An 11,034-nucleotide genomic window follows, 5' to 3' on the forward strand; every position below is an offset into this window, starting at 1 on the left:
ACATAAAGAGATGTGGGTAAAAGCCATGTCGTTGGAGAGTGCAACCGATTTGGATGGAATGACAAATAATTCCAGATCATTGGGCCACGTGGTTCTTGTAGTGAGGAGATGACACCACAGGCCCACTTGTCCCCTTCACGTGGAGTTTTGGAAGCCAGATGAAGGAGTTTGGACATTTTTTGGAAGACAGTGGGGACTCAAGGTTTTAAGCAGCAGAATGGCAGGTTTCAAATGAAAATGTATGTGACCACGAGCACAAGTGGAAGAGGAGGGTACTGGAGGGAGGAGGGGGCGTTGGCCGCCACCAGACAGGAGATGAACGAAGAGAGGCCCCGCAGCAGTGAGAGCGCAAGGTCAGAAGCAGCATGAGGCAGGAGCGGGCAGCACGGAGAGCGCCTGCTTGAGCTCAGCCAGCACATCACCCGGCAGCGCCGGCAGGAGCCCCAGGAGGCAGCTGGTCTGGGCTCCTCCGTGGTGGCTTCTCACAGCACTTCCAGTTCCAGACAGAGACCTCCGAAAACCAGAGCCATGCAGAGCTGCTCCCCATCGGGAAGGCTGAGACCACAGTACGCACCTGTTGGGGAGGGCGGAGTGTTACGTCCACGTAAGAAAGCAGTGCTGATGAGCTGATGAAAGCACAGATGGCCAGAGCCCAGCAGACAGAGCGGCGGACTGACTGACCCGAGAGCCTGTGAAGGAGCACCAGAGAGCCAGTCACAGTGGCCCCTGGAGAGTGGAACTGGGAGGTTGGAAGGGAAAAAAAGTTACTATATTTTACATCCCTTCTACCACTGAAGCTTTTTTTAAACTATGAGTAGATGTCGACTTTCTAGATAAAAGGAAAAAAGTGTTCAGCCATCCTCTCGTTTATTTCCTTTGTCTGTTTCAGCATCAGCACAGGACGCTGAGATCTGGTTCCTGGACAGAGCGCTGTACTGGCATTTTCTCACAGACACCTTTACGGCCTATTACCGCCTGCTCATCACCCACCTGGGGCTGCCCCAGTGGCAGTACGCCTTCACCGGCTATGGCATTAGCCCGCAGGCCAAGGTAAGGGGGGACCGCCTGTCACCTCAGACTGTGGAAGGTGTCAGAATTCTCTGAGGAAAGGCTTACATTGTAGATGTCCAGCTTATCATCTGACTCAGGTGATCTGGGGTGGAGCTCAGGAACCTGTATTTTCAATCAGCAGGGCAGGTACTTCCAATATAGGTGGACAGTCTCCCTTTATACTAGTTAAGTGGTTCCCAAACGTGGCTGACCCTCAGAATCACCTGGGGAGTTTTTATTTCTAATGAAATTTTTTGCTGGCTTAGGTTTAATTGTTGGTTTTAGCCAGGCAGGACATGCACACAGGAACAGTGACAAATCCGTCTCTTATTCTCTGCCTCCAGCCACTTGCCCACAGGCAGCCACTGTTAATTTGTCGTGTGCCCTCACTGAGATCCTCTATTGGATAGAAAGCATCTATGCATCCAGTTTTGGGTTCCTTTTTTCTAAATCACAAGTGCAATGTACTGTTCACATTGCGCTGCACCTTTTCACTTAACTCCATGTTGGAGCACATTTTCTATCAGTATATGTAGAGCTGTCCTTTTCAATGATAGAGAATATTCCAGAGTCTGGCTGTGCCTCATTTACATAACAGACACAGACACCATGCAGATGTCAGGTCATGTTGATGCCCAGCCTGGTATGAGAACACAAGGTGTGTCTAGAAGAACTTTAGGTGGCAAAATATGAGGGACTGAGCTCCATGTATTTATTCATTGAGTGGACCTCACCTTCCTCAAATGTCACATGACAGTGACATCCATCCAGTCAACAGATGGGTGGTGATGAGCAATGAAAGTTAACCAATTTAGATGCTCTGTGCCCTCGGCTGCCCAGAAAGCCCACAGGGAAGAGAGCGGGCAGCTTCCCCCAGCAGAGGGAAGGACGCGACTGCAGCCAGTGGCTGGTGTGAGGGCAGAACGGTTGGAACGGCACTGTTCCCCGATGATGTGGGGCCTTGCCCCCCAGGCTCGGGGCTCACTAGGGCAGAAGGATGGATGTTTTCTCAGACGCTTGGTCCTCATGCTGCACTGTTCACAGGTCACAATGCAACGAGTGTCTTCCCTTTAGATTTTAGAGGCAGTTTTTCATGAAAAATGTTTAACTCTCCTCTACCTCACCTTCCCAGCTTTCTACCCTGTATCTCTAGTAAAGAGCAGAAACACACGCATTTGTCCTGGGAACTGTGACCCTCTCCCCCAATTGTGCCTTACAGCAGTGGTTCAACATGTATAAACCCATCACCTACAACACAGACCTACTCACGGAAGAGACCGACTCCTTCGTGAACAAGCTGGATCCCAGCAAGGTGTTCAAGAGCAAGAGCAAGACCTTAATCCCCAAAAAGAAAGGGCCTGTTCAGCCTGCAGGTGGCCAGAAAGGGTCCTCAGGTTCTCCTTGCTCCTCTAAGCCCTCCTCTGGCTCCGGAAACCCTGTCAGGAAGTGAGTCCACCTCCAGCCCGCCCCCCCCCAGCCCCACTGTGGTGATTTCCAGGCACGGCCCAAGCCTCGGCTTGTGAGTGTGGACCCATAGTCCTCTGCCCATCCGAGTGACCAAAATCCTAGGCCTTTTACTCGCATTGGCATTAGCCAGGAGTTGGAGGGGCGTTCTCAGGTCTCCCCGAGAACCTTCCCTCGGACCCCTCACAGCAGGTTGTGCCACCTGCTGCCTGGGAAGCGGGAGAACGTAAGGTCTTGTGTAAGTGACCTGAGGGATCTGCTAAGAGCTTTTTCTTCTCTTTCTACTACCAGCTACCCAACTACCCCTCACCGGTAATTAGAGAAGTCCCTCAAAGAAACTACTGGTTTTGACCTTCGAGGCATTAGAACTGTGCTGTTCAGTTGGTAGCCACTTCTTCAAGTGGCGAAATTTAAGCTATATTAAAAATTCAGTTCCTCAGTTGGCCACACTGTGGGTATTCACGTGGCTAGTGGATTCTGTATGAGAGAGCACAGAGATGGTGAAACATTGCCATCATCACAGAGAGCTCCAGTGGACAGCGCGGCATTAGAATATTTTTGCATCACGCTTCCTCAGATCAGTTAGTTTTTGTTAGAGAATGCTGATACCTTAATTTGATGGGTTGTAATGTTCCATGAAAACTCTTAAAGATACATTTGTATGTTGTTTCTGTCCTTTGTCACAAGCAAATCTTGCTTTACTCATTTTCAGTTTCCTCTAAAGTTTCTCGTTTCCAGTTTTGTGATGTGGTATTTGCACATTTGCCAAAATTATCTTTTTTTTTTTTTTTTTAAAGAAGAGGTGATGATTGTACTGTACTGTTAAAAAACCACCACCAAAACCTCCCAAGCATTCCTTTGTAGGACTGTTCACTTTGAGGCAATCAGTCACTGTTGGCAAGGGCTTTCCACCTGCTCTGCCTACTCACAGCTGCTCGACAACTCATAGAGTGGCAGAAAAGGATAGAGAGGAACCAAGTCGTCAAGGATAATAGCTGAAGTTTAGTCTTCCGGAAGCATTTTTCTGCCAAAGCTGATCAAATCAAAGGGAGAACCTGCAGTGTCAGCTAAGAGCTGCCAGCATTTGCCTGCTCCCCTAAGTCCAGGGTAGAAGGGGATTGAGAAGTCATGTCATCTTCCTCTGCTACTTGTGGGGCTGCTGAATTACTTGTCAGTCAGTCCTGGTCCAGTTCTAGAGTTCACAAGCCACAAGAGCAATGACGCCCTTCAAATCAGTGACAATCAATCAGTTGGAGTCCCCAAAGGGCTGTAGACCGGAGGGGGTTCCTATAAGGAAAGGCTTGAGACGTGCCTCAGGAGTTGCAGAGCAGCCCAGGGCAGGGCTGGCTGCCAGCGTGCAGGACCCAGTGCAGAATGAAGCTGTGGCACCTCTTGTCCAAAAAAATGAGGAAAATACCATTAAAAGTACTAAAATGTTTTTCCTTTCTTCTGTGGTCTCTTGCACAACTTGTTATGGTGGGGGTTTTTTGTTTGCATAAATTATTAGCATTAATTTTATCATTCATCTTTATATTCTGCAATTCTAGTTTTCAATGCAACTATAAGAACATTTAACTCATATAGAATCACCAAGACTACACAGTTTGTATTACCTCTTGTATGCATGTATGTTTTGTTCTTAACCAGAACAGTGGAAACAATGTGCAAAACTAGCTCAACTGTTATTTCGTGTCTTGATATGTTCATATTCTAGCAACATTCTCAACTTACGGATGAGTAAGGAAGGACTGAAAGAAAAATTATGAGCTGCCCTATGTTTTCCTTTTCTTCCGAGTCATCATTTCCAGCATACGCGGTTGGCATTAATACAAGAAAGTAACATGAGTAAGAAAGGGTATGTTTAGGTTCCCTGGTCATTCATGCTCCTTACAATGCCAGTGCCTCCTTTATGCAGATCAAGTCTGGTTCAAAAAGAAAGCATGACCTCTTGGGGCGCCTGTGTTCCCCACTTACTCAGCTGTAGACACACCGTGCTAGCCGCGTGCTTACTCTGAACCTCTCGGGCTGCTCACGTATGGTGGGCCCACCGGAACGCCAAGCTCACGGGTATCCCAAAGGCTGTAAGTGACAGGGTAGAAAGGCACAGTGGACACATTGCATGTGTCTCCTCTGCTCATGTCGATGCTCCTTTGTCTCATCAGGCTTGACTTACAAAACATACTTCAAAGATAAAACTAAGAACTTCAAGGCAGTGACAGGAGAGCATTAAACCCAGCATGAGGCTTTCTGAGTGTGGGGCCCTGCGTGATTGCACAGATCCTCGCCCACGAAGCTGACCCTGGTGAGACTTCAGACAGTATGTAGGTTGAGTGGGTTACATGGGGGGAAACTCACCGGGATAGTAATGTTTTGAAACTAAAGTGATTGATTAAAATGGCATTAGACTCTATATAACTCAGCTGCCCAAGAAAGAGGCACTGCTGGAATTACAGAACAAGAATAAATGGCAGAAAGCCTCATGACGCAAGGCTGTAGCTGAGATTGTGCCCCGTCATCCTGCTGCTCATCCTGCAGCAGCGGGGCACCCAAATCGAGGGGCAGCCTGTGTGCTGATCCACAGACAATCCCTTCAAGTGGTGCTTCCCAAACCTGAACGTATGTCAATGTCGCTGGAGTGCGTAGAAAATAAGATACGCAGATCTCAGCCCAGATCTCCTAAATCAAAATTGCAAGGGAAGATTCCAGGCATCGGGACTTTCAGTCAACCACAATGATGACGACAATGTTCACTGAGTCTCAGACTTCCTACTTCTTGGGGCTGGGTGGTTTTGCTCTCACTGCGTGGAGAAGAGCTCAAAACCTGTTTCTACTCCCGTGAAGCATGTACAATGACTGCAGCAAAAGAACCAAGGGACATTTTTAGTTTCTGCCTGAATACATCTATTTTTAAAACCTTTTTATTACGGAGAATTTTAAACATTCGGGAAGACAGTACAATGAATCCCCATGTATCTGTCGCCCAGTTTCAACAGTGACCAACTTAGGACCAGTCATATTTTATCCCTACACCTATTCTTTACCCCTCTAATTTTAATTCTTAAATACTTCCATTTTAACTTATCTATTGGCTTTTAAGTTATACTTATTTGCATTATATTTTAGCAGTTGCTCTAGGGATAATAATATATATTCTTAACTTTCTTCTGTTCAAATGCAGTCGCCACTTACATACATGAGGCCCCTGGCAGCTGCATTTGTGTCCTGCAGCTCTGCCTCCTTGAGTGCAGCTGGCTGTGCACTGGCTGAGTGCACAGTCCAAACTGGGATCTTGGGATGGATTTCCCTTTGGCTTAAGCCAACCCAGACCAGATTCTGTTTCTCCTGCCAAGCATTCTCTGGTGAACAAAACAGCTGAGTTACTGTGATCCATTAAATACTTAAGTGAGAAATCAAAAGCTGGTCCCTTCTTTTTCCCTTCTTTATAATATGACTGCAGCCTTTCTTCACAGCCATTAGCTTTCTACATGAGCCATCTGATCCACTCACCTTTCCTAACAAAATACCAGTGTGGTTCTCCTGTGCCATCTTACCTATAGCTTCCTACCTGCCAATGCTGGCCAGCTGTCCCACGTCTTCTCCCCAAAGTCCGGCTCCAGTGGGCCTCCACCTTAGAGCTCTCCGAGAAGTGAGTCCACGAGGAGAGCCCTCTGTGGGACACTGCCTCACGCCAGTACCACTCACCTTTTGGTCATCTTGCCTTGCTTCTTCTGTGTCCTCCCTCAGTGGTTGAGATGGAGGCTTTGTGTTACTCCGGCAAGCCATGCTGCTTAGTGTGGAACCACATGAAATATTAGTAGATTAAACTTAAAATCAATTAATTGTCATCCTAAGTGAAGTAAGCCAGAAACAAAGAAAAATACCATACGATATCATTTATGTGGAATCTAAAAAAGACAAACTTATTTACAAAACAGAAACAGACTCAGAAAAACTTACAGTTAGCAGGGGTGAAGGGGATGGGAAGGGATAAATTGGGAGTTCTAGATTTGCAGATACTAGTACACATAAAAAGATAAACAAGTTTATACTGTACAGCACAGGGAACTATATTCAATATCTTGTAGTGACTATGGTGAAAAAGAACACGAACGTGAATATATGTATGTTCCTGTATGAAGCACTGTGCTGTGCACCAGGGATTGACACAACATTGTAAACTGACTATACTTCAATAAAAATAAAATTAATTCACAATTTTATGCTAAATCAGGAGCTGCCTCATACTTAAGTCCAGGATAGACCAATAGAACAGACAACGAAGTAATGAAAAAGGTTGTGAAAATGCTGTTTAAATGTTTATGCAAATTCTCAGGACATCTTAGTTCAGCTCAGAGACCACCTCTCTCAGAAGGCCCTGTTCAAGTGAACTATGTTGCTGATATTCTAATGTTTTGGCATCCAAACAGCCTCTCAGACTCCCTCCTGCCACTCACTGGCTGTGACTCAAATCTTTTAGCAGACAATGCCCCTCTAGTTGTGGTTTGAGAAATGAGACCTCTGTGGTTACACATCCTTGTGTTTCTTACAGCATGTAGCGCCCAGGCCTTGCCCAGTACCCACCTTGGTAAATGCAGCACTTGGGATGAGTGCAAGCTTCTAACTGCATGTCTGTCAACATCCAAACAATTCGTCTCATGTGGATAAAATCTGTTGAGCGCAGGCCTCCCAGATGATGAGAGTGAAATGCTGTAGTGAGGACCATGGTAAAAAAACACAAGAACCGAAGTGGTGCTCTGTACGATCTTTATTACAAGGTGGATTTAGCTGTTGGAGGGGTGTGCTCCCCATGGCGTGCATCCCCGGTCATGCACACAGGCTTGATGTGGACTGCTGAAGAGAATGCGCATCTTCTCGGTGGGATGCGCTGGGAGAGAAGGGTGCCTACTTCATGGCAGGGAACAGATTTCTCCACTGAGGATAAGAATTGCCAAGGCTCAGAACACAGTGTGGGCAGGCAGTGGACACAGCTTCTTAGATACTGTCTTTAAGTTCTTGACAGAATGGCAGTCCAACGCAGTTCTATGCACAATTGAATTTCACACAAAAACCTCCTTCGTGTTTTCACACAAAAACAGCAACAAAGTACATACCGAGTGTTCTCTCAGCCCTGTAATACCCAGTACAGTAGCGACTAACACAGGTAGCCATTAAACTGAAGTAAAAATTCTCCGTCTCTAGTCACGTTTCAAGTGTTCCATCATCACGTGTCTAGTGACGACCATATCGAAGAGGGCATGTATAGGACATTTCCATCATCCCAGAACGTCCTATTGGGCAGCCCTGTCTTAGACCACACATGCTTGTTTTTACAATTCTCAGAATAACTCTGCTGCAAAGCCCTTTTATAACATGCTATGTACTCAACAAAGAACAGGGACGTTTATCCAATTTAAATACTTTTCTAAGACATAGAATTCTTCCATATTTTAAATATTCTTTGTACAACCCCAGGGATGAGTCAGGATGCCATCACCTACCTTAGAAAAGGGCCCGTTGTCCTGGCTGCAGCGTGGGGCTCCCTGGCTTCTGGGCTTTGCCCCACATTGCACCCAGAGGCCCCGGAGCAGCTCGGCCCCTAGGCTTCTGCACAGTCTCCCGAGTGGAAAGCTGAGAGAAACAGAGGAGCAGGTTTTCTGCATCTGAAAGCAGTTCATCTTCTCTGCCCTCCCAGGAAGCAGGTGGGCCTGGCTATGAGAACAGCTCCTGAGCTCACAAGTAATCACTCATGAAGTGACGTTTCTCAAAGCACCTGCTCCTCTGGCACTCAGTTACCTTTTTCTTCCTTCACAGCATGAAGACTGGCAAAGAATACCATGGACAGCAACCAGGGACACAAACCACCCTCAGAATCGTTCAGCTCCAACACTGGGAGAGTCCTTATCCCTCAACCAAAAGCTGCAAAGTGAGGGACAGACTATTAAGGACAAGATTAAACCTCTGGAAAAACAGCTGACCTTTACCAAGGATCCAGTTCCCAGTTTTATACCTTTAAACTTTATTTTTAAATAAGGTCAGCCCCTTGGGATAGAGCTGGAGATAAGATTGCACTTGAGGATCTGTGTTTCAGTGCCTGGTGGTTCCAGGTGGCGCTAGACCCTGGCCACACGGGTTCTAGACAGAGTGTTGGGATTCCAGAATACAGAAAACTATTTTCCTTCAAACATTTGGTTCTAAAACAGACTGCTGTGGCCTCAATTACTATCTTCATAAATCATGTTTTAGGTCATTTTAAAAAAATGGGAAATCACTTTCAGTATTATAATATCACTAGAAGGAAGAATTCAGTCAAGCACAAGACCAACTGAAAAATGAATCTGACAACTTTTTTTTTTTTTTATAAACACAAGCTTGTAAAGTTTAACCCAAAGGTGAACTTCTATCTACACATGCTGATTTAGGAAATTGTTTGGATTACGACAGCCTTTACGAATTTCAGGACAAGTTTTTCTTCCAAAGAGAGACAAGTTTTTTTTTCACACCACTTCCAGATGGACTGCGATGCTAGAACCCATTTCCTTCCATTGAGACTGCACTTCTCAGGATGGGTTGTGCTGGGAACAGATTCCTTTATTCCCTCGTCACTTCCAGTCTGAATGTCCCATCTTCTGAGCCAAGAAGCGCACTGATGTTGACTGCATGGCTCTAATTCTGTAGCCAGGTCTACCACCAGCTGCTGTGTGCCAAGTTCCAGTCAAAATGACCTTGTCTCAATCAGCATACCACAAGGACACTTTTTTTTTTTTCCCAGGGACTGGATGGAGCAGCTACAAAGCTCCCCCAGGCAACCATCTCTTTCTGTATAGCTACATCTTAAATCCTTACTTGAAACTTGGGGTTTAAAAAAATATAGTTATTCCATTGGCTACCCTATGCAAATGTGTTTTTGGAAAGGATGACTGCTTCCATTTCCTTGCCCACTGCCCTGCCCAGAAGTATCTGGCCATCCCCCAGTGGAACCCCCTCCCAGAGAGCAGTGCAAGGTTAAAAGCATTTCTAAACAGATGCCATTATGGGCAAGGGTTGCCTCTGAAGGAAAATGAGCTTTCTGGTTTATGTTCTGAAAGAGCAAAAGCCAAAGCCTCTGCTTAGCTAAGCCAGCTGAATCGTCCAAGTACTGCAGGGACCTCTCACAGTCCAAGGAAACCCGCTGCTGACACCGAGGAACAGAAGGTGCTCTGCTGACCTGGCGGTGGATTTACTGCCCTGTCTCTTAACATGCTGTGCTGGCTGGCTGTGGAGTATCTTTTATTTTTCTTCCAGGTTTATTGAGATATAGTCGACATACAGCCCTGTATATTTACATTTCAGGTGTACAGCCTAATGATTTGACTTAAATACATCATGGAATGATGACCACAATAGGTTTAGCAAACATCTATCATCTCATATAGATGGAAAATTAGAGAACTAGAAAAAAGTTTTGTTTTCTTGTGATGAGAACTCTCAAGATTTACTCTTTTAACAACTTTCATGGAAAACAAACAGAAAGTGCTCATTTATTCTGTACGTCCCTACTAATTTATCATCTAACTGGAAGTTTGTGCCTTTTGACTGTCTTCATCCAATTCCCCCTTCCCCTACTCACCCTCTCTGGTAACCACAAATCTGATCTCTTTGTTGGGTTTGCTTGTTTTGCAGTGTAATGGGCCTGCAACACCATGTTCCTGGTGTAGAAGACCATTCCTGTTACTCTCATCAATAGTTGCTCTCTAAATAGTTGTAACTTTGGTGTGCCCATGGCGGGTGGTGAGCTCAGGGTCTTCCTCTTCCACCATTTTGGCCACTCCCCTGGAGTATCTTTCATATTTGACCAATTTCTTCCTGTTTCCACCTGAATCAGATAACTTACAAATTATATCAAAATAGAAGCAAATTTGTTAAATAGAAACTGACCGATGAGCCCCTCCCATAGGAGATGAGGATGTGAGTGTGTCTGAGTCTCTGCAAACAGGAGACCTGGCATGCAGACCTCTTCCTGCCCCACCGGCCACAAGCGAGGAAGCTGCCGCATCGAGCTCTGAAGGGGCAGTGGGTCCGGCACACGTCGATCCTGCACACGGGGCCTGCGGCGTCGCGGGCAGTCCTCCACTGTGGTCAGAATGTGCTATTTTTCATCATCAGGTGTTGCTTCTAGTCATGCAGCTTCCTGTACACATAACGCTCTACTTTTAATGGGAAAACATGCTGGAAACAAATCATCACTAATCCAGTAGTTAGGAACAATTTCCACTATGTCAATAGCTGAAATGATATTTGAACTACAGATTCGCAAAGTCACTTCTAAGGGTGAATCTTCTTAAGCAAAAATTATTTTTAAAGACAACAATTAAATAGTGCTCAGCAGGAGAACATAAATTTTGGCTCGGCCCTCCCTCAGCTGATAATCAGCAGTCTGAATGGCCTCTCACCATATCCCTTCACCAATCAGAGTGGGAATCACTCCTTCATAAAGTCACAAAAGATGCTTTTGAGCTTCTGGACCTTTCCTACTTGTGCTGG

The 11,034-nt window shown here is 45.9% G+C and overlaps 1 protein-coding gene across 4 annotated transcripts in view; it reads left to right on the forward strand.

The window, feature by feature from the left end:
- Nucleotides 1-10,520, forward strand: part of TPGS2 (tubulin polyglutamylase complex subunit 2) — a 31,056-nt gene extending 20,536 nt beyond the window's left edge. Inside the window, exons 6-7 of one of the 4 annotated variants that reach the window (XM_031438942.2) lie at nt 890-1,050; nt 8,326-10,520. In XM_031438942.2, coding sequence (XP_031294802.2) covers nt 890-1,050; nt 8,326-8,544 — 380 coding nt within the window. In that variant the 3' untranslated portion in view covers nt 8,545-10,520. Of the gene's footprint in view, nt 1-889; nt 1,051-2,182; nt 3,953-8,325 lie in introns of those variants that run through there. The other 3 variants (XM_010977505.3, XM_031438940.2, XM_031438943.2) reach the window with 3 other exon arrangements.
- Nucleotides 10,521-11,034: the final 514 nt, after the last annotated feature.

The sequence above is a fragment of the Camelus dromedarius genome, chromosome 32 (assembly GCF_036321535.1).
Source record: "Camelus dromedarius isolate mCamDro1 chromosome 32, mCamDro1.pat, whole genome shotgun sequence".
Taxonomy (NCBI): Eukaryota; Metazoa; Chordata; class Mammalia; order Artiodactyla; family Camelidae; genus Camelus; species Camelus dromedarius.